The sequence below is a fragment of the Macaca mulatta genome, chromosome 8 (genome assembly GCF_049350105.2).
Source record: "Macaca mulatta isolate MMU2019108-1 chromosome 8, T2T-MMU8v2.0, whole genome shotgun sequence".
Taxonomy (NCBI): domain Eukaryota; kingdom Metazoa; phylum Chordata; class Mammalia; order Primates; family Cercopithecidae; genus Macaca; species Macaca mulatta.
The window spans coordinates 105,453,990-105,478,126 of NC_133413.1; the positions used below are offsets into that span (position 1 = coordinate 105,453,990).

The following is a 24,137-nucleotide window of genomic DNA, read 5'->3' on the forward strand; positions in this document are numbered from 1 at the left end:
ATTATACTTCATATGTTAGTGTACTGTTTGTTGAGCATTTTTTGAATCATTTAAAAAATTTATAAATCTAACGCTTAATGGCTATATAATATTCTATTGTGTGTCTGTACCTTAATTTTGTTAACTATTCCTTATAATTAATATAACGCTATTAAAATTAACATTCTTACAGATAGCAAGTTGATCACAGTATATTAAGGGATAAAAAAGCAAGTTATAGAACATGAAATAGCATGAGCTTTTTTTTTTTTTACAAAAAAAAAGAGAGCATCTGAAAGGAAGTACACTAAAATATTTTCAAAACCAAGAGAACATGTGAAAGAAAGTGCACTGAAATATTTTCAAAGTTTTTTCTTTTATTCTCTTTTAAAATTGTTAATATTTGCTATATATTAAAAATGAATATATCTGTCTAGGTGTATATATTGCAATGTATAGCGTAATAAACACCATGAACTCACCACTCAAGCCAGGAACTAGCATGTCACCATTAAATTGCACTCATGTTTTTCCCATTTCATTCCCCTGCCAATGCCTTAATTTTTCTTTTTTTTTTTTTGAGACGGAGTCTTGCTCTGTCGCCCAGGCTGGAGTGCAGTGGCGCGATCTCGGCTCACTGCAAGCTCTGCCTCCTGGATTCACGCCATTCTCCTGCCTCAGCCTCCCGAGTAGCTGGGACTACAGGCGCCCACCACCACTCCTGGCTAATTTTTTGTATTTTTAGTAGAGATGGGGTTTCACCGTGTTGGCCAGGATGGTCTCGATCTCCTGACCTCATGATCCTGACCTCGTCCTCCCAAAGTGCTGGGATTACAGGCATGAGCCACCGTGCCCGGCCCACTGCCTTTATTTTTAGGTAGCTCTCCTCAATTTTGTGTGTATTATTTTCTTCCTTTCATTCCAAGAAGACTTTCATCATTTTATATATTCCTGAACAACATACTGCTTAGTTTTGTTTTTGAGCTTTATAAAAAAGGATCATTTTCTATTTATGTCTTCTAGGACATGTGTACACTCTTAATGTTTCTGAGATTTGTGCATATTACTGCATCTACCTATAGTACATTCACTTCACTGCAGTATAATATTAATATTTCATTGTACAAATGATTCCTCTTTTTTTAGATCAAAGAATTTCTCGATTGTTTCTCTTTTTTTGAGATGGGGTCTTTGTCACCCAGGCTAGAGTGCAGGCTCACTGCAGCCTTGACCTCCCAGGCTCAAGCCATCCTCCCACCTCAGCCTTCCAAGTAGCTGGGACTACAGGTGTGCACCACCACAGCCGGCTAATTGTTTTTGTATTTTTTGAGAGATGGGGTTTTGCCATGTTGCCCAGACGAGTCTTGAACTCTTGAGCTCAAGCAGTCCACCTGCCTTGGTCTCCCAAAGTGCTGGGATTACAGGTGTGAGCCACCGCACCTGGTCTCTGGATTGTTTCTAAGTTTCTTGCTAATATAAAACAAGGCAACTGGGCACATTGATGCATATGTCTCCTGTTGTCTATATATGTAAGTTTAGGGTTTTAAAAAGTAGATAATGAATTTGTTTGTATTTCACTCCTATATTTATAAAAGTATGGGAAAAAAGTCTGGAAGAAAATATTTTTTGTTTTCTTCGTTTTTGTCTGCATATTCTACAGAATCTATAGGCATAATCCCTGCATTGATCACCCAGGTTCTGTGCTGCAGAACTCTAGGGGGCGCTGCTTATGTGGCCTGAGGAGGTCTGGTGCCTCTTAGAAAGGTGGAGCACAAAACTAAGTGACCTGCCTGTTTAACAAAAATGTTATTAAAATAAAATAAAAATTTATAAATCATGACAATTGAAAACCATGCAAAGATACTGCACATCATTGGTGTTTTCTATCCTGCTGTTATCCTTGTGGAAACTTTGTCAGGTTTTTTGTGGTGGGGAAAGGATGGGGTGATAATTTTGCCTGGTTGAAAATCATGTGCTCTAGCAACAACGTGGACACCTGTTCGGCTTCCTCACAAAATAATGTCTTAAAAGACAACTTGAGCTACCCCTCATAGTACACTACATTTGGGGGTTCGAGGTGGGGATGTTTCGTTTTCCCTGATTGAAACAGCCTGTTTGCATTCCACTGAATTTAGTAATAAGTCCAGGGAAACATGATTTTGCTAATCCTTTATGTCTTGACCAAAGCTTTTTATATTATGAGCAGAAGAGGCTTGGTTTTTCTAGTACTAGATCTGTGATACCCTTTTACTGGTCTAGTAGAAGCTTCTTAGATGCCTTTTTGTTTTCTTTCTCTCTTTAAAAATTCTCACTTAAATTCTTATTATATAGAAAACCATCTCAGGGAAACTAACATAGCCTAAACACTTGTGTTTATTCTTTAGTTTTTTTTTTTTTAAGTCTTAATCATTTTATGATCTGGTGATTACTATTCTCTTTTTTCCAGGTTTCTCTAGAGGACTTTCTAAAGAAAATTCGGCGAGTGGATTTTGATATATTCCACCCATCTTTACAGCAGAAGAATACATTACTTCCATTATATTTGTATATGCAGTCATGGAGAAAAAGATATTAAAATAATTTCATGGCACTGATGTTAATTCTAGTCTATTAGTTTTATAAAAGTTAGGGTTCTTATTTAGGAACAACAGGAAGTGACTGTTAAGGAGAAAATGAATTTATTGCATGGATGTCAAGTAGCTCACAAAATTGATGAGAAGTTGCCGTGGGACTAGGGTGCCAAGACTGCTGAGGTTCTGGCAGAGGCACTGCCATTGGCTGCTGTGCTGTCCCTGGAAGCTGGAGCTCCAACAGGAATATCGGTTTAGCTGTACATAGGCCATAAGCCACACTCGAGCCAGCGGGCAGGGAGAGGGAATGTCATCCTCCCTTCACCACTGGGGAAGGAAAGGGGAAAGGGCTCAAGTTATCATAGGGGCTTACATGCTGAGCAGCTATAACCTAGGTGTTCAGAATAGCTGGAAGATGCATTTATTTAGGAGTCATAAAGAGTGAAATTAATATTTGAGGAGGATCAGTCACGTGTTGTGGGCTTTATATCCCTAACATTTAATTTTTACAATCTTGTGTAAAAATTTATCCATTATAATAATGTGACTTCTTTAAGGTCAGAGTGGCTGGCAAGAGCTAGAGCCTTAATTTGATTTTAGCTCTGGCTGGTCTGGAAGCTTTTACTTTTTTATTAATCCCACTGCCTCACTCTGTCATTCAGCATTATGATCGTGAACAAAACTGTATTGACAAACTTTGTATAAGTGATATTAACAGTATTGTATTGAACATCCATTTAAGGGTTGCTACACTTTATACTGTACATTCTGCACTATACATTGTGCTTCCCAGTGATGAGCACTGTGCTGTATACTTTCATCAGTGTTCTCATTTGGTTTTCCTAAAAGCCTATGAAATAAGGCACATTTTTGTTCATCAAACTTTTAAATTGTTTGAGACCAACCTGGGCAACATCGAAAACCCCATCTCGACCAAAAATACATAAACTAGCCAGGTGTGGTGGTGCACGCCCAGCTACTAGGAAGGCTGAGGTGGGAGGATTACTTGAGCCCAGGAGGGTGAGGCCGCAGTGACACATGAATGTACTCCATCTTGGGTGACAGAGCAAGACCCTGTCTCAAAGAGAAATGAATAATAATTAATAATAATATAAAACTTTTATAAAATATCTACCAATTGGAAAAACCAAAATTTTTTACATTGCTGGTAACTGGTCGATCTGACTCTAAATGAATCTCACTCTCAGGACCAGGATTATGCCACAGTTTCCTTTTTCCTGTATTTTCAGTAGCCTTGTCTCCTGCCCCATTTGGCTCTATCTCAATTTAAGTCTTCGGTATCAGCTATGAATTAGTGCCTACTTAAATTGTGAGTGGCTTAAAATGTTACATTTTTGCAAATGCAAACAGCTTTTGGAACAAAAGAATACACTGTTTCAATCATCTTGACATCACCCCCACCACACACCTACAATGGCTTCTGATTGAGAGCAAGTAGAAATTAATAAACGTATAGTTGAATGAATGTGCAATGTGGTTTTGTATGTTAGTAGACTCTTAGTTGGTACTGATGCTGAAAGTAGATCCTCTTCTTTAATTCTATGGCTTTTGAGAGCCATTCAGCTTATCTTCAAATGAAAATACAAGGAAATGGGGCCAGGCGTGGTGGCTCACACCTGTAATCCCAGCCGAGGCAGGTGGATCACCTGAGGTCACGAGTTCGAGACCAGCCTGGCCAACATGGTGAAACCCCATCCCTACTTAAAATACAACAGTCAGCCTGGTGTTGTGGCGGGTGCCTGTAATCCCAGCTACTCAGGAGGCTGAGGCAGGAGAATCGCGTGAACCCAGGAGGTGGAGGTTGCAGTGAGCTGAGATCACACCACTGTACTCAAGCCTGGGTGACAGAGCAAGTTTCCATCTCAAAAAAAATAAAAAAGAAAAGAAAATACAAGGAAATGGGACATGTTTCCTCTTGGGATTCTGAACGATCCAGGGTTGAAAAGTTCATCAGAGAGTTTGTTAGGAAGCATTATCTGCAGGTCTTCCCAGGTTAAATTTGGCAGCAGTCATCTAAGCTTCTTGCTTCCTTTCTAAGGGTCTTAAAAGGAGGGTTTAATTACGTGACTGGATTAGTGGATTCTTTACTGGCTCAGAAGCCGATTTATTATTAAGTAAATAATTTCAAAATACTTTCTAAACCATTTTAAATTTGATGCTTACAGATTTGGATGAACTAAAGTTACCAATGTAGAGATTCAAGTGGAGTCTTTATCAGTGAAATTTACTGTACTATTGATTTCCTGGTGTAAAAGATACTCCCTTAGATGATGCTGGCATTCTTTTTGATTTTTCAAATCTCAGGGTTTTTATTAGAGTATTTTAAAGGAGTCAGATACATTTTCAAACGATTTTAGATGTACTTGAATAAGTGGATAGCAGATAACATATTAAGTATAAATTACAGGTTATTCTCAATGTAGGTGAAGTTGCATATCGTTATGAAATAAGTTTTGGGTAGTTCTCAATCAATTGGCAATATTCTTTGCTTGTGGTTGAATCTCTCCTGTTGATGAAATTGAATTCTTGAGAAATGTAACTGTAGCTAACACTTATTGAACACAAACTTGAACAGGTGGTGTACTTTGCACTTTTGTGCTTTAACCCTCATAGTGAAGTAGGCCTTTATTTTCCAAATGATAAAACGTCTCAGAGATGTTAAGTTCAAGGTCATGGAGGCATTAGTACTAGAGCTGGTTGCCAGATCCACATTAGTTCAATGCCAAAACCTATTATTATTATTATTATTATTTTTACCATTCTTGAGATTATAAAATAAACTGCCAAGTTTAAAAGCTCAAAGGCACACATTTTTTAGAAATAAGTATTACTGCTTAAATTTCAGATACAAAGTAGGTTAAAAAAGGTAATTACTACATAAATTCCAACTGCAAATTAGGTGAGAGAGAAACAGACAATTGAAATAGGTGTCAGGTGCTGGTCACGGGTGTATATGGTGTGGGACTGTGGGGGGATACTTCACTGGCTTGGCAGTCAAAGAAGGTTTCCCAGAGGAGAAATAGTGTCAGGAAGATTGGGTAGGACCCAGGGCTTGGGGAGGGAGTGTTGACGTTTTTGTGGGGAGGTCCTGGCTGAAGAAACAGTGTGTACAAAGGCCAGGAAACAGAATGGATGGTCTATGTCAAGACTCTTGATTTTTTTTTGCCTTTAACTTACTTATGTAAAAAGAACAGAATGTCCAGAGTTCTTAGGATAGTTTGTGTATAAAGTGACCACATCCCCTGATCTACTGAAACACTGAATTAAGATCAAAGACTTGGGAGTTTATATTTTTTCCATTTCAGCAAATCCCTAAGTGCCCTTGGATTTGTTTTAGCTCATATAAATCGGACTTTTCTGAAGACATTGGCTTAATCAATTGCCTTGTCCAGAAAGATCCTTAGAGTTGTAAACATTATATGGTTCCTTACTGAAAATAAAACAAAACGTCCTACTGTTTGTTCCTGCAAGGAACACAGGTCCAAAATTGGGAAGGGTGTTGGAAATGGGTCAGAAGAAGGGGAGAAGAGTCAGTCAGGGAATGCATTAAAATAATTTTGATACTTCATTTTACCTACTTTTTTCTATAATGAATGTGTATTTTTTGGGTAAGTACAAAGTTATTTCTTAAAAGTTAAGACTCTCCAAATGAGAAAGATGCTTGTAGAATGGGAAGGTGATTAAATTTATGGAACAATAAATAGATAGGTAGACATACATATTTGTATCGTATCAGTATATACTAGTTAAGAGTTTGTTCAACAGCAAAAAGGAATATTTGGCACAATAAATTATTAAATATGTAACTCATTCTGTAGTATAAGGTGAAAAATAAAGTTATTAGCTACAGGGCAGTAGAGTATTGTACAGTGATGTGAAGTACTTCTAAGAGTGTGGGCTGGACGCAGTGGCTCATGCCTGTAATCCCAGCACTTTAGGAGGCCAAGGCAGGTGAATCTCTTGAGCCCAGGAGTTCAAGACCAGCCTGGGCAACATGGCGAGACCCCATCTCTACAAAAAATATAAAAATTAGCCAGGCATAATGGCGAATGCCTGTAGTCCCAGCTACTCCAATGGCTGAGGTGGGAGGATTGTTTGAGCACAGGAGGTGGAGGTTGCAGTGAGCCAAGCAGGATCGCGCCACTGCACTGCAGCCTGGGCGACAGAGAGACCCTGACTCAAAAAAAAAAAAAAAAAAAAGTGTGTGTGGGTTCAGTCCCAGCTCTGCCACCCTAAGAGTTGTGTAACCTCAGCAAATTACCCCAAGCCTCTTGCTCCATTTGTAAAACAGGCAAAATCATACCAACCTCAGTGGTGGTTGTGAGGAATAAATGAATTTCTCCATGTAAAGTGCTTAGAATAGTGACCTACATGTAGTAAACAACACACGTTAATATTATTGTACAAAAGACAGACTGGCAGCCTGAACCAAATGAGGCCTGCAGGCACATTTTGTTTTGCAAGCATGGCATTTGAAAAAGAATGAGAAACTGAATGTTTTAGACAGGATGTGTCCTCTCCAATTGGCCACAGGTCCAGGCATGAGCTATTATCTCAGACTCAGCCTGACTCAAACATTCATGTTACTTGCTTACTCTAAATACTTGTGCTTGTGACCAATGGTTCAGGAGAATCGGTGGATGGTAGATTAATAACAAGGGATCTGAAATTTGAGGCTGACTTCACAAAGCACAGCCATGCTTTCTCCCAAAATGCCTGTTGTCTTTTAACTGTTTACACATTTCTCCCTCACTTAGCCATATTACTTGAGTGTAGGACAATGTTTTATTTATCTTTGTATACCCAGAACCTAAAGTAGATCCTGTTGCCACTCTGAAAATCTTTGTGGTTCGAATGAACATGCTGTAGTATAATGTGGGCTGGGGGCTCTCAGGAAATGTAAATTGGGGTTCTGTCTGATATGTGAAGGACAAACTGGATATCAGAAAGATGGAACTGGAAGTCTGTGTCAAAGCTGTGGTGTCTGGGCAACACATGGGATGTTCAAGAAACTGGGTTGTTGAGTACAGCTGGAAAGCAGAGTGAGGAGGAAGTGAGGCTGGACGGATAAGGAAATCATAGGCCACATTAAGGTGTTGGGATTTTAAGAGTGACATGAGATTTGAAAACAAGTACTTATCCACAGATGGTCCATAACATGTATTTTGTGTATATCCTAATGGAGATTATCTACAATGTTTCTAATGTAATCATATCTTTAGATAAGCAGTGCCTTTTGAATCAGATATGAGATAAAATGTCTTTTTGTTATTTGATAAGTCTGTGGGTTGACATTTTATTCCCCTCCACAAATACTGTTTTCCTGCAGTGGCTCACACCTGTAGTCCCAACACTTTGGAAGCCTGAGGCGGGTGGATCACAAGGTCAGGAGTTCAAGACCAGCCTGGCCAACATGGTGAAACCACGTCTCTACTGAAAATACAAAAATTAGCCAGGTGTGGTGGCGGGCGCCTGTGGTCCCAGCTACTCAGGAGGCTGAGGCAGGAGAATCGCTTGAACCCAGGAGGCAGAGGTTGCAGTGAGCTGAGATTGTGCCACTGTACTCCAGCCTGGGTGACACAGCGAGACTTTGTCTCAAAACCAAACCAAACCAAAAAAAAAGAAAAACAGTCCTGCCATGATGTACTGTGTTTTCCCTTTTATTTTTAATCACGATTAATCTTCCCAGCTGCTTAGTTATATAATAATATCCTGTGTGTTTAAACACAAGCCTACATAATGAATTTCTCAGAGAGTAAGTTCAGGAGCTTTTTTTTAAAACCACAGGATCTCTTTCATGGGCACCACAAGGATTCTTTAGGAACACAACATTGATTTGAGAAGCTATTTCACTATGTCCTATATTTGTTTCTTGCTGCAGTTTTATATGATGACAGTTTTCTAAATTGATTAAGACATTTCTCAAGTTAATCAACATAAAGACGCTGCCTGCACCCCTTTCTTGTAAGCTATTCTATTTAAGATGTTAGAAATAGATCTGTTTGAATCTTGCTTTGAGGGAATGTGTAATACACTCTTTTGTTGTTGTTGTTGTTGTTGTTGTTTGAGGCGGAGTCTCGCTCTGTCGCCCAGGCTGGAGTGCAATGGTGTGATCTCGGCTCACTGAAAGCTTTGCCTCCTGGGTTCACACCATTCTCCTGCCTCAGCCTCCTGAGTAGCTGGGACTACAGGCGCCCGCCACCACACCCGGCTACTATTTTGTATTTTTTTTTAGTAGAGATGGGGTTTCACCGTGTTAGCCAGAATGGTCTTGATCTCCTGACCTCGTGATCCACCCACCTCGGCCTCCCAAAGTGCTGGGATTACAGACATGAGCCACCGCGCCTGGCCAATACACTCTTTCTTAAGAGGTCATTTGAAAAATGAATATGTTTATTTTCTGCTTACACAGCTAACTCCTAAGTGCTCACTGTAAAAATCATGAGGAAAAAAATAAACACAAAAGTGTAAAGGGAAAATATTTTAAGTCACCCATAATTTCACGAGGTAAGACATAGCCACTGTGATATTATCATTCATTCATGTGTGTGTGTGTTCATGATTTCTGGCTCATAACTCCCATAACCCTTGTTACAGTCTTTTGCTATAATGTTGGAGTGCTTTAGGCCTCAGAAGCAGGCCTCGGAAAACAATCTCTCTGACCTTCTGCCCTCCCTTCACCTGCTCCTTTTTTTTTTTTTTTTTTAATTTTATTTTAAGTTCTAGGGTACATGTGCACAATGTTTGTTACATATGTATACATGTGCCATGTTGGTGTGCTGCACCTGTTAACTCATCATTTACATTAGGTATATCTCCTAATGCTATCCCTCCCTGCTCCTCCCACCCCCAGCAGGCCCTGGTGTGTGATGTTCCCCTTCCTGTGTCCATGTGTTCTCATTCAATTCCCACCTATGAGTGAGAACATGCAGTGTTTGGTTTTCTGTTCTTGCGATAGTTTGCTCAGAATGATGGTTTCCAGCTGCATCCATGTCCCTATAAAGGACATGAACTCATCCTTTTTTTATGGCTGCATAGTATTCCATGGTGTATATGTGCCACATTTTTTAATCCAGTCTATCATTGATGGACATTTGGGTTAGTTCCAAGTCTTTGCTATTGTGAATAGTGCCACAATAAACATACATGTGCATGTGTCTTTATAACAGCATGATTCATAATCTTTTGGGTATACGCCCAGTAATGGGATGGCTGGGTCATATGGTACTTCTAGTTCTAGATCCCTGAGGAATCGCCACACTGTCTTCCACAATGGTTGAACTAGTTTACAGTCCCACCAACAGCGTAAAAGTGTTCCTATTTCTCCACATCCTCTCCAGCACCTGTTGTTTCCTGACTTTCTAATGATCACCATTCTAACTGGTGTGAGATGGTATCTCATTGTGGTTTTGATTTGCATTTCTGTAATGGCCAGAGATGATGAGCATTTGTTCCTGTGTTGGTTGGCTGCATAAATGTCTTCTTTTGAGAAGTGTCTGTTCATATCCTTTGCCCACTTTTTGATGGGGTGGTTTGATTTTTTCTTGTAAATTTGTTTAAGTTCCTTGTAGATTCTGAATATTAGCCCTTTGTCAGATGGGTAGATTGTAAAAATTTTCTCCCATTCTGTAGGTTGCCTGTTCACTCTGATGGTAGTTTCTTTTGCTATGCAGAAGTTCTTTAGTTTAATTAGATCCTATTTGTCAATTTTGGCTTTTGTTACCATTGCTTTTGGTGTTTTAGTCGTGAAGTCCTTGCCCATGCCTATGTCCTAAATGGTATTGCCTAGGTTTTCTTCTAGGGTTTTTATGGTTTTAGGTCCAACATTTAAGTCTTTAATCCATCTTGAATTGATTTTTGTATAAGGTGTAAGGAAGGGATCCAGTTTCAGCTTTCTACATATGACTAGCCAGTTTTCCCAGCACCATTTATTAAATAGGGAATCCTTTCCCCATTTCTTGTTTTTCTCAGGTTTGTCAAAGATCAGATGGTTGTAGATGTGTGGTATTATTTCTGAGGGCTCTATTCTGTTCCATTGGTCTATATCTCTATGTTTTGGTACCAGTAGCATGCTGTTTTGGTTACTGTAGCCTTGTAGTATAGTTTGAAGTCAGGTAGCATGATTCCTCCAGCTTTGTTCTTCTGAATTAGGATTGTCTTGGCAATGTGGGCTCTTTTTTGGTTCCATATGAACTTTAAAGTAGTTTTTTCCAATTCTGTGAAGAAAGTCATTGGTAGCTTGATGGGGATGGCACTGAATCTATAAATTACCTTGGGCAGTATGGCCATTTTCACAATATTGATTCTTCCTATCCATGAGCATGGAATGTTTTTCCATTTGTTTGTGTCCTCTTTTATTTCACTGAGCAGTGGTTTGTAGTTCTTCTTGAAGAGGTCCTTCACATCCCTTGTAAGTTGGATTCCTAGGTATTTTATTCTCTTTGAAGCAATTGTGAGTGGGATTTCACTCATGATTTGACTCTCTGTTATTGGTGTACAGGAATGCTTGTGATTTTTGCACATTGATTTTGTATCCTGAGACTGCTGAAGTTGCTTATCAGCTTAAGGAGATTTTGGGCTGAGACGATGGGGTTTTCTAAATATACAATCACGTCATCTGCAAACAGGGACCATTTGACTTCCTTTTTTCCTAATTGAATACCCTTTATTTCTTTCTCTTGCCTGATTACCCTGGCCAGAACTTCTAACACTGTGTTGAATAGGAGTGGTGAGAGAGGGCATCCCTGTCTCGTGCCAGTTTTCAAAGGGAATGCTTCCAATTTTTGCCCATTCAGTATAATATTGGCTGTGGGTTTGTCATAAATAGCTCTTATTATTTTGAGATACATCCCATCAATACCTAGTTTATTGAGAGTTTTTATCATGAAGGGCTGTTGAATTTTGTCAAAGGCCTTTTCTGCATCTATTGAGATACTCATGTGGTTTTTGTCTTTGGTTCTGTTTATATGATGGATTATGTTTATTGAGTTGCATATGTTGAACCAGCCTTGCATCCCAGGGATGAAGCCAACTTGATCGTGGTGGATAAGCTTTTTGATGTGCTGCTGGATTTGGTTTGCCAGTATTTTATTGAGGATTTTTGCATCGATGTTCATCAGGGATATTGGTCTAAAATTCTCTTTTTTTGTTATGTCTCTGCCAGGCTTTGGTATCGGGATGATGTTGGCTTCATAAAATGAATTAGGGAGGATTCCCTCTTTTTCTATTGATTGGAATAGTTTCAGAAGGAATGGAACCAGCTCCTCTTTGTACCTCTGGTAGAATTCAGCTGTGAATCCATCTGGTCCTGGACTTTTTTTGGTTGGTAGGCTATTCATTATTGCCTCAGTTTCAGAACCTGTTATTGGTCTATTCAGGGATTCAGCTTCTTCCTGGTTGAGTCTTGGGAGGGTGAACGTGTCCTAATCTTCCCTCACCTTTCTGATTGTGGGTCATCAGACTCCCATTTCGGAAGGGGTGCTGCCCCAGACCCTGGGGGAAGGAATGCTCCTCAGAGAAGCCAAGAAGAATCTGAACAGATGGGCCTTGCTGGGTTTCCTCACTCAGTCTATGAGCTCAGATCATACCCTTTTTGTTCATTCACATTTCTACACAGTTGTCCATTATGCCTATCCAATGAAGTCTCCATAAAAGGCCAAGAGAACAGGGTTTGGAGCATCCAGATAGCTGAACATGTGGAGGTTCCTGGAGGGTGGAGCTCCCAGGGAGGGCATGAAAGTTTCATGCCCGTTCCCCGATATGTCACCCCATGCATCTCTTCATCTGTATCCTTTGTAATATCCTTTATAATAAGCCAGTAAACATGTGTTTCCCTGAGTTCTGTGAGCCTAGGCTGTAGCAAATTAGTTGAACCCAAGGAAGGGGTCATGGACACCCCAATTTATAGCTGTTTGGTCAGAAGCACAGGTAAAACAAACTTAGGCATGCAATTGGTATGGGAAGTAGGGGGCAGTCTCGGGGCCTGAGCCTTCAACTTGGATCTGACACTATCTCTAGGTAGATAGTGCCGGGATTCAATGGGAGGTCCTGTGGCTGGTGTCCGCTGAAGAACTGATGGCTTGCTGGTGGGGAAAAATTTCCACATATTTCTCCTGACAACCACTATTAACGTTTTGGTCTATGTCCTCTTCTATTTTCTTTCCCCTTGGCATACACACAAGTACATTTTACATATTGTTTTTCAGTCTACATTTTAATTTAGTAATACAATGTAGAAAAGAAGAGATTAGAAAAATATTCTTAATTTTTCTGTAGAAGATGTTTTATTTAGTGGGAGTATGTTCTTTCTCTTATTTTGCAGTTATAATCCAAATGCACTTAAGGCCTCCAGCCTTGTGAGGTCTACTTTTCCTTTAATAACCAAATAAAGTTGCTTAAGCCACCATCCCATGGAATATTCTCTGAAAAGAAAGCATAAGCTTTGCTAGTATTGATAAGGATTCTTAGGGTGGGATGGAACATGGGATTTATATATTTCTGTCACTTCTAGGTGTAGTTTCATTTGCCTTTATTATGGGTGAATTTGAGCATCTTTTATATATTTAAAAGCCATTTGTTTATCCTTTGATTTAATTCTTTCTATTTGTCCCCTTGAAGTTTATAAAACCTTTTCTGCCATGATTTCTTTTAGTACTTTCATGTTTTCATTTCTTGCATTTAGATCCACACGGAATGAATTTGAAGCAAGGTGTGAAGTATGCATCCACAGATGGTTGTCCACTTAAGCCAATACCATCAGATTTGAAAAGCCATTCTGAGCATATATCTGTACTCAATTTCTATATGTATCTCAGTCTGAAGGGTACTTATTTTATTTTGAGAAATGAGGTCTCTGTTACCCAGGTTCTAGTGCAGTGGAGTGATCATGGCTCACTATAACCTTGAACTCCTGAGCTCAAATGATCCTCCTACCTCAGCCTCCCAAGTAGCTGGCTCTATAGGCATGTGCCATCATGCCCGGCTTTTTTTCTTTCTTTCTTTCTTTCTTTTTTTTTTTTTTTTTTTGAGAGAGAGGGTCTCACTATGTTGCCTGGGCTGGGCTCAGGTAATCTCCCTGCCTTGGCCTCTCAAAGTGCTGGGATTATGGGTATGAGCCACTGTGCCCAGCATGAGGGTATTTTAAATAAATTAAAGGCAATCACTTTTAAAAGAAATGTTCTCCTGAGACCCTTTTATTAAAAATAAAAACTCTTAAGTGGGTAGTCACTCTTCACTTGATCGTTTTCATAAATTCAGGTTTTTTAAAATCATTGTCTAAATGGAATAGTGTAGAGTGTAGAGAAATCAAATTTCAGCCAATCCCTTCAGTTTTCTCTTTCACTGTGTTTAATGAGAATGAGAAAAATAAGGCATTTTCTCTTTTTCGTTTCCTTTTTTGTTTTCCTCTTCCTCCCTCTTCTAACAGTGAAAAGGCAGCAGAAACAAGGAAGAGGATAAACTCGAGGCTTTGATAAAGCACACTGCAAGTTAGCACACTTCTGAGCAAAAATGACACATTCCATAGCTCTGAATCATCTTGACTATCCATTTTGTTTTTATTCTCTTGGTTTTGGACAGGTCCAAACTAAAACATTTTTAGTTTGTTGTCCCATCCAGTTTCCCGATGGCTTACCTCAGACATGAACCATAATAACCAGGAGAAGTGGCATGCTGGGCCCAGGGCCCAGCTGAGGAATGTGAGGCCAACTAACTAACTTAGCTCCTTCTAAACTAATATCCATTCAGAGAAGTTTTCAAGTCTCATTGAATGTGGATGGAGCTGGTGCCAGGGAGGACTATTTGTCCTGCTCGGGACACTGTCTTCCTAGACCTATCTTGGTGAAACTGGTTTTAGCTGACTGTTCTAATAGCCACCTAGCAGGGCCGGGGGGAGCAAAGTCCAGCTTCAGCACTTGGCCTCTGTCCATACGGAGGGGAAGGGCTCCTGGTTACTGCTGGGCAGGGTGGCAGTTCTGGATTCCCACTAGGCCTCGTTACTGTTCCTTATGGCCTCCACTGACACCATAGGGAGGTGGCCTCATTGTCACTGGGCAGTGGTGAAAGTCCTGACTCTCCACTTGGCCTCCTCTGACACCACCCCAGCTGGGAGGTGGAGGGACTGCCTTGTTACAGCTATGAGTGGGTGGAAGTTCAGGTTCCCGTGTCGTCTCTGTTGACACCATGGGGGCGGGAGCCTTTTGTCAGATGGGGATGGAAGAACCAGCTCCCTGTGGCTTTTGCTGATACCACACCAGTGGAGGTGAGGCCCCTTGTGATAGCCTGGACTCCCACACCCTGGCTGGTGTGGGTGGGAGTGGACCACAGTTTTTTTCTGTGCTGGAGTAAGTGGTTACTAAGAGTTTCCTGTCGTTAGGCTGCCCCTGTCCTAGTCCTTTGGCTAGAGAAACAGGCTTTTGTTGGGGATTTTTTATTTGCTCCTGTTGGCATTTCTGGGTTGCCGGCTCCTTTAGTCCAAGTCTGGGGTCCAGGAAACTCATCACCAGGTTGTTTCTTGGATCGCAAAGTCGCTGGCCAGTCTGCCTTCTTACTACCTTTCAGCATCTTCTCATGCATGTTTATACATAATGTTCAGGGTTTTAGTTGTACTCAGTGGGAGTATTCGGGAAAAGTATATCTACTCCATCTTCCTGGAAGCAGCACCAGGATGTCACTTAAAAATACTGTTAATAGTTGGCTTCATGTTTTTGGCATTGTACAGAGATCTGTTTACTGCTGGTATGCTGAATCCCCCACTAGAACGGTGTCTGCACATGGTAGGAGCTGAATAATATTCACTAACTGAGTGAATCCCCGTTTCACAGATGAGAAAGCTTAGGGAACCAAGTAATTTTCCCTAAATCACCAGCCAGCAATAGGAAGAACTGGGGTTTGAATGTGGGCAGTCTGATTCCAAAGCTCAAGCTCTCAGAAGCATCACTGGGGCAGTCGTGAAATTCAAGGCCCCTTTTGTTCTCTTAGGACAATGAAGGAGTGAGAGGGCGCTTCCACTTGAGACAGCAACAACACGACACTTTTCTACTGAATTAAGAATGAATGTCCTTGCTTCTGCCAGAAAATGCCCAACGCTGTCATGTCTCCTTCCATTCATTGCCAAACTTTCTGCCTGGTGTCCCAATTACTCCATAATTTCCGTGCAAATGGGGTTCCACTCCAATTTCTTTTCTGCAGCTGCCTTTTTTCTTCAGCCCCAAAGACCAAATTCAATAGTGTCTTTCCTAATTCTCATCCTTTTAGGTTTTTCTGCAGTATTTCCAAATGTTGTCTACCACTTCCCAATCTCCCTGCTCTTGACTCTGCTTTCTTGGTTTGCCCTCCATACCTCTGATTGCTTTCTGTCGTCTTTCTCCAGCCATCTTCAAGCTGGTGGAATTCCTCAAGAGTCCTCCTTTCTCTTCACTGTGCATAGTCTCATTCTCAGTTCATCTAAGCTCACTTAGATGACTCAACACTCACTTATTCACTCACTGTTCATTTGTTGAGCACCAGGCACTGTTCTGGAACCATAAACAAGGTAAACCAGGTGGCTCTTCTCATGGAGCTTATATCTAATAGGAGACACAAAGGTACACAACAACAGTTACGGAGCACATAGCATATCAACAATATGAATCACACTTGTAAACTTTTGTATGCATAATCCCAATTATCTCTTAGATTTAAAAAGTACAGAGGGTAAGAGTTGCATTATCTACATAAGACTACTGCTACCACCTTATATTCACTCGTATGACGGTTTGTTTTAAAGCTCTGCTTTCGCATAGTTGGTTTCTAAAAATTCTATTGAATTAAAAATATAAAATATTGGCTTGGCATGGCGGCTCACGCCTGTAATCCCAGCACTCTGGGAGGTCAAGGTGGGAGGATTACCCGAGATCAGGAGTTTGAGACCAGCCTGGTCAACATGGTGAAACCCCATCTCTACTAAAAATACAAAAATTAGCCGGGCATGGTGGCGGGCGCCTGTAATCCCAGCTACTCAGGAGGCTGAGTCACGAGAATTGCTGGAACCTGGCAGGCAGAGGTTGAAGTGAGCCGATACCATACCATTGCACTCCAGCCTGGGTGACAAGAGACTCCGTGTCAAAAAATAAATAAATAAATAAATAAATAAATAAATAAATAAATATATAAATACTATTTTTTCCCAAAGATCTTAATTCACAAATGTCTCAAAGCAGTTTAAAATGTTCTTGATGTTACATAATTAGTTAGAAACCTGTCCAACCACATACCAGATGCATGGGCCGGGGCCGGGACAAGTTACTTGACCAATCTGGACTTCCATTATTCATGGTGCAGGAGCTCCTTCACTCATGAACTGTGTACCTAGACAGAGACACAGCTCAAGGCAGCCATTTTTATTGCCTTTGTGTGCCAAGGAGAGGGCCTCCTTTTTTCAGAGGCATAGCATATGGGACAAGAATGTCGTTCTGCAACTGGGCAACTTGGGTTTATATGCTGGCTCCTCTACTGCCTCCTGATTGACCACTAGCAAGTTATTATACTTACCTCTCCGTGCCTAAATTTTCTCATCCGTAAAATGGCCTAGGGATAGTGCCTACTTCCTGGAATTATCATGAAGATTAAGTTAGTTGATAACCATAAAGTGCTGAAAATAGTGGCTGCCACTTAACTAAGTGTACATATGTGTTTGCCATTTTAATCTATTTACATACATACCATATCACTTTCAGAGAAAAACAGGTCATTAGATTTTATCTGTTGGAATCTTGCTATCATTAAGCTTTGAAATTTGATATTTTCCATCTTGGATGCTTTAAGATTTCAGGTTATCAAACAAATTTAAGAAAGCAAACACATTTTTACTTCTTCTAACTTCAGAGAATGAGCTTCTAAAAATCAATGTTTTCTTTCCACTTTGGATTATGAAATTAAAAAGATATACATAAACAAAACAGAAATCACATAAAAATCAATGAATTCAGGAGCTATATTTGAAATAAACAGGCTAGATGGCAGATAATTAATATATACTAAAACCATTAACGTCACACGTAAGGATTATAATATATCAACAGCTTCAAGCTGGGCAGAGAGTTTCTGGTATCACAGTTCACTTCTATGGGTCTTTGCTGTGCCATTCAACTGAAATTAAAAACAGAAAAACTCTCTATTGGTTTTAAAGCTTATCTCCCACGATTTTTTCCTATTCCCCTCCCCTCCCCCAATCATCTGCCCTTTATTACTTGCCTTGGTCAGAGGGAGAATGTAATTTTAGAAAAACACAAAAAGTAAAAAGCAATTTCTATACCAAGGAAATAATAATGGTGATAACGCAGATCACACAGAAATTAAATCTGCCCTCCTTAAACAGTAAAACCAGCTAGCTTTGCATGTGTTCATACCATATGGCTATATTAAAGCATAAGGCAGACACTACCAGCACTGCACTCTCATCAGCCAGCCAGCTTTGCAGACTCACCACCCCCACAGGCTGTCCTGGAGGTTCCTGGGCCTGCAGTGGGAGCTAAGAGGTCAGCTGTTTCCCTAGAGCCCACCCCAGTAATCTTTGCAGCTTCCCTGAGGGCTTCAGGGACTTGCACCCTGTTTAGTGGGCACAGAGAAAATGGCTCATGTCCTGGAAATACCCAGCCTGGCTCCATTTGGCTGTAAGTAGTTCCTGGCAAAATTCCTCATTAGGTAAGAATTTGGATGGTGGTGGAGGTACTTTACCCAAGAGGTAGTGGCAGTGTGGCCTGTGGGAATCTTGAGGGCAGTGGGCAAAAGTCATTCCAGTCCCAGGGCTCAGCTCCAGCAGTGCCCAGGGGCATCTCAGAATCAGCTACATCATCATCTGTAGCACCCCACGCCCCGTGCTTGTTTAGGGCTGAGATCCTATTGGGAGGCACTGGGGAGGAGGTGAGCTGCGCTGGCAGAAGGTTCCGGGCCTGTCACTGGGGATTTTCCTGCCACTCACATCCCCTTCTTTCAAGTTTTCTTTAGCTCTGCACAGATTGGAGTAACAGAGAATGCTGGTTTCCACCTCATCATTTTTTACCTTCTCACCCCCAGAAATTAATCTTTGCACAAACCTCAGGACCAGCACAATGCCTGTCTCAATAAAATGTTAGTTTCCTTTCCTCCTGTATCTCCTGCCTTTCCCTTGCTGGCCACCTACTAAGACACAGGGTCTTTATGTCGGGGTGCCCTACTTCACAGCACCCCCAGACCTGCCCAGGGCTGCTCCCCATGCCAGAACCCTCCCTGTCCCCAGAAGAACCTGACTATCCTTTGTTTCATTCCCTAAAAGTCTTACTTTTCAAGGCTGAGGCTGCAACATCCTTTATACTGGTATACATTTTGGTGTTTACAAGTGTCATTGGGCATCTACTGGTACTCATCTTAGTTACCTTTGTAACAGAGCCCTTAGATATCTAACCAAAGCAGTGACTGACATTGAGATTTGTGGCTGCCTGGGTAGGTAGAGAAGAGAAAGAGAGCAGAATTGACCATGTTTCTCAACTCACAAGTTCCTATGATGGTTTGGAAGCCCTGACCAGCATTTTCTTCTGAAGCAACACCCTCATGGTATGTTCAGCCTTTTTCTAGATCTCTCCAAGACAGAGAAATACTTGCTGCTCCTGCAACTTGTTGCTCCTGCATTGAGGTTGGGCAGATGGGCATTACTGGGGTACTAGTGGCCAAGTTGCCCTGATCCACCCACCTGAGACCAGGTATGCGTGTGGTGGTGCAAGTCACTGCCTTTTCAGGCTGGTGCTGCTGGATGAGAAAGTCCTAAAGTTCTATCGTTTAAGGACCAGCACAAGAGTGAGGACACACACCTTCACCGGCAGCAAGAAAGTGGTACACAGCCGGGAGGGCAATGGGCACCTGGGAGAAGAGCAAGGCCGGAGGAGTGAGGGGAAAGCAGGCCAACCTTGAGGATCTTCTCAGCATCTGAACGCCAAGGCTGGGGAGATCCTGGACGTTGGCCTGCTTTCCCTCCTTTTCTTACAACTCCTGGAGAAGTGTGAGCCCTCTGCAGGGAGCTGGCCAGGCTGGCAGGCGAGTGGGCAAGGGTGTCATTGCTATCATAAGTGGCTGCAGGGACCGAAGCTAGGGACAGACGCGCTAAGGGCTAGGAGGGCCCCCACCGGGCGGAGGGACGCTGCATCGCGGATCGCGGATCGCGGATCGCGGATCGATGCCCGGGGCTGTGCGAGTCGGGTGCTCAGCCCCAACGGCGCTTTAGGCGGGTCCCCTAGGCTCTCGCCCTTGAGCGCGCAGCCAGCGCAGTGTTGCTGCGCTTCACTAGGCCAAAGCGTGTCTCCCCGTTTTTTCCTCTGGGGATGCTGAAAGTCACTGGAAAAGACAGGAAGCTATCGCCCCGTCGCATTCTCAGCAAGATGAGGCCCAGTAGGCAGCGCCACCTCTCCCGCGTGCCCGCGCGCCGCTGCACCAGCCGGGGAGGGACTGGAGGTGAAGTCGCAGGTGCGCTCCCCAGGGTATATCCGGGCTAGCAGCCCACGCGGCACCGCCGCCGCCTCGCCCGGCTGCTCCTCCTCCCCCATTTCCAGGTGTCTCCTTTTCTGCATGCCCCTTAAATGTCCCACTGCCGCAGGGGTCCGACAGACCCTTTTCAGTTTACATTTCCTGCGAACCCCATCCACTGCAGTGGCTCATTCTAACACCTTCACTGGGTGTCTTTTTGCATAACATTTAAAATAAAAATGGATCTGAATCTGATCCCGGCTTCCAGCTTACAGGACATGTAGAGGACAGAGGCACAAGTGAAAGTCCACCCAAGGAAGGCAATCAGCAAAGCCAGGGTGTGGGGAGCTCTCTCCAGAGGGTGGGAAAACCAGAGTGTGATGAAGGGCAAAAACCCAAACAGTAAAAGAGACTTAAAAACCTGCCAACCAATCCCAACCTGTTGTCCTAATTTGAATCCTGATTAAAATCAACTGTTTTTAATGGAAACTTAAAACTTTAGTGGAAATTTGAACTTGACTTGATATTTGATGTAAGAAATCATAGGTTTTTTTTTAAGGCATGATAATGGCATTGTGCTTATTTTTAAAGGATAGAGTCCTTATTTTTAGAAATTCAGACTGAAATATTTATGTCTGGAATTAGCTTCAAAATAACGCAGGGAGAAGTGGGTAAGGGTTGGGATGGAACAAGGTTGGCTATGATTTGATCATTGTTGAGACTGGGTAATGAAAACATGGGAGCTCATTCTAGAATTCTTTCTACTCTTGTATATTTTTAAAATTCTCTATAATGATTTAAAAAGAAGGAGAAAAGAAAAAAAATGGATATATTCCAGCTGATTAGTCTCAACGTTTTCAGGGCCATATACAAGTAGGGTCCTGAAAATATGTTAATTATGTGACTTAAGATCACCTGGGAGTCCTTTTTGTTACTGACTTGTGTGACTTGTGTGGCTCGTGTGTTCTCATGCTTAATTGGATTGGTCTTTAATCTGGGGCCAGGGAAGTGTTTGACCTGTGGCTGAGATTTCTACCCCTCTGCACTTTCCTTCCTGAACACTTACCAAAAGTGGCCCTGGATTTCTAACCACCTGAAGATGACTTTCCATCTCCTCCAATGTCCTATGTCTAAAACTGTACAGCCTTATGCACTACCTCCTAACTTCCCCATTTCTATGAATAGCAGAGCATTTCCTCTGCCTCTGTCACAGACTAGAAGACATCTAGCCATCTTTGACTTCCCCCTCCTCTTTTCTCTGCCTCTCCACTTAGTCACCAAGTTCTATGGATTCCTTGTTCACTGTTTCTCGGACTCATCTCTTCCTCTCCACTCTCATTGCTATTGTCTAATCCCAGTTGTGGATTTTCTCTGTTACATTTACTTCCTCGCTGGTTTCCTGTCCTTAGAGTCCTCCTTCCAGCGATCCCACCTGCCGCTGCCCACGGGAGAGCCTTTAGATCAAGGGCCTCATGTTATGATTAGGCTTTGCAAACTTCAAATTCCTTCTCTTACAACCTCAAAAATTTCATTCAAAGAAAGCAGGAATGATTATCAGGCATCCAGCAACCCCACCCCTCAAATAGAGTCTAAAGTGAAAAACATTATTTCTCAATTGTTAAGCAAACACATCCCTCACTGACTGTTGGTAGGTCAACAACAGCCCAGACTTGGACAGTTGACAAGCAGAACCCAGGGTCATAAGGATCCCATTCATGTGGGTCAACAGACAAATGAAAGAGCTCAAATGACAGAACAGTCCAGAGATTCCTGCTGATTTTTCTAGCGTGCTCTAAAATGGAACGATACACCAGGTTTCTAAACCATGGACACGAAACGTGACAAATATGTGATACACCAGGTTTCTAAACCATGGACACGAGACGTGACAAAGACGTGACAAATATGTGATACACCAGGTTTCTAAACCATGGACATGAGACGTGACAAAGACGTGACAAATGACGTGACTTTCAGATATGTGAATTTATTCATTCAGATGAAGTTTACAAAGGTGTCCAATAATAAGTCATTTTTAGTCATACACTTAAAATCATCTTTATTAAGAAAAAAATACATTAAATAAAATTAGGACCATCTAGGAAAATTCAGTCTGTTAGGTCACCAGGGCCAAATACACAGTCTCAAAATGCTTGGAATGAAAACAATATTTCTCTGATGCCCCCAAACAGACATTTATTATTTTGTCAGCCTAGATTAGCACTCCCTTTTTGGAGCTGGGATTTTATCCTCCCCAGGCCAACCATAAGCATCTCTCGGGACAGGGGTGGGTAAATGACCCAAGCAATGTTTCCCTAGAATTTTCTAGTTGGCTTGGTGAGTAAGGGTCCTCCTTCCTCTCTGGAGGAAATTAGGGATGCAGACAGTCAGGGCATGTGTCTTGCACAGCCAGCCAGCCTGGGAAAATGAAGCCAACTGGGAGAGAGATTTGAAGAACTGGAGTCTCTGATTCTAGCCATGCCCACTTCTCCAGGTACTTGAGCTTGGAAACCTTCTTGCTTAACTAGCTCTAGGCCAATCTTGCTTCACTCCAACACTCACACACTTCTCCTTGTGCTATTTTGAATTACCAGAGGAGAATCTTTGACAAACACAGTTCGATGTTAGTGTGAGCCAGACTGGGTAACTACACAAAATCAAAATCAGGAAAGGAGAGGACTCCGGGGCTTTGAAATCTCTAAACAAGAGTGGTGACTCAGCTCTCCTAGAAGTTGCCCTGGTTATATCATAAAAGGGTTCAATTTTTACATGAGGTCTCAATGGTCTTTTTACTTAATGTTACATCGTTAGAAAAATCAACCTTTGACTAGAAAGAGGCAGTTCCCTCCTTCCTCACACAATTCACAATTTTCTGGAATTATTAATAAAAATTGCATATCTCTAAGCAGAAGCTCTCCAATGCCAGATTTTTCACTAAAATTCACATATAATTTCCCTCAAGTTCCTCCTCTGCTCCCGACCTCTCAGAGCAGCCGTGGTACTCACAGCGTAAATTCCAAACACCTCACCCAGGCACTCAGGGCTTCAAGAATTGGGCCTTACCTTAGCCATCAACATCATTTCCCACTCCAGAATGAACACTTTGCCCTGGTCATGCCGGTCTCTGTGTTTCCTTTACACGAGTCCTGCTCACTCCTTTTCCACATCTTAGTGTAAGCTGCCCTGAACCGTCCCTCCTGCCTGTGTTCTTTCTCTTCGTCTTTCTTTTTCTTCCTTTTAAAAAATTGAGTGCTCACTGTGTGCCAGATACAGCCCTGAGTGCTGAATACAAAATGACTCATAGGCTGGGCACGGTGGCTGACACCTATAATCCCAGCACTTTGGGAGGCTGAGGCAGGCGGATCACCTGAGGTCTGGAGTTCGAGACCAGCCTGACCAACATGGAGAAACCCCATCTCTACTAAGAATACAAAATTAGCCAGGTGTGGTGGCCCATGCCTCTAATCCCAGCTCCTCGGGAGGCTGAGGCAGGAGAATCGCTTGAACCCAGGAGGCAGAAGTTGCAGTAAGCCAAGATCGTGCACTCCAGCCTGGGCAACAAGAGTGAAACTCCTTCTCAAAAAAAAAAAAAGAAAAAAAAAAAGATTCATAGCATCTGGTTTTTGCCTTTGTTGAAGTCTGAACCCTCACTACCTCACAGTGTGACCATATTTGGAGACAGAGCCTTTGAAGAAGTGATTGAGGTGAAACCATATGGGTGGGCCCCAATCTACTACGAATGATGTCATAAGAAGAGGAGATGAAGCCACAGACGTACACACATGTGAAGACACCCGGCGAAGATGGCCATCTACAAGACAAGGAGGGAGGCCTTTGAAAAAATCAACCCTGTGGACACCTTGATCTTGGACTTCTACCTTCCACAACTGTGAGGAATAAATTTCTGTTTAGACCACCCAGCCTGTGGTATTTTGTTATGGCAGCCTTAGTAAATGAATACATGGGGCTTACAGTCTGGGGAGGGAGACAAATAAGAAAAGAAGCAAGAACAGCACAGCCTTGTAAGCACAGTCATTCCCCCTTCTCCATGGGGAATACGTTCCAAGACTCCCAGTGGATGTCTGAAACCTTGGA

General features: G+C 42.0%; 1 protein-coding gene and 1 long non-coding RNA gene across 6 annotated transcripts in view; one reads left to right on the plus strand and one right to left on the minus strand.

Annotated features, from left to right (window-relative positions):
- NDUFAF6 (NADH:ubiquinone oxidoreductase complex assembly factor 6) overlaps positions 1–24,137 on the plus strand; it is a 104,090-nt gene that overhangs the window by 32,115 nt on the left and 47,838 nt on the right. The window contains exon 9 of one of the 5 annotated variants that reach the window (XM_028852167.2): positions 2,426–2,569. The exons of 3 other annotated variants lie outside the window; for them this stretch is intronic. In XM_028852167.2, coding sequence (XP_028708000.2) covers positions 2,426–2,554 — 129 coding nt within the window. In that variant the 3' untranslated portion in view covers positions 2,555–2,569. 5 annotated transcript variants of the gene reach the window in all.
- LOC144330823 (uncharacterized) lies at positions 14,107–23,683 on the minus strand. The gene is made up of 2 exons (XR_013397343.1): positions 23,106–23,683; positions 14,107–16,135 (listed from the first exon to the last, which is right to left on the minus strand). It is a non-coding gene; the product is annotated as an uncharacterized LOC144330823 (long non-coding RNA).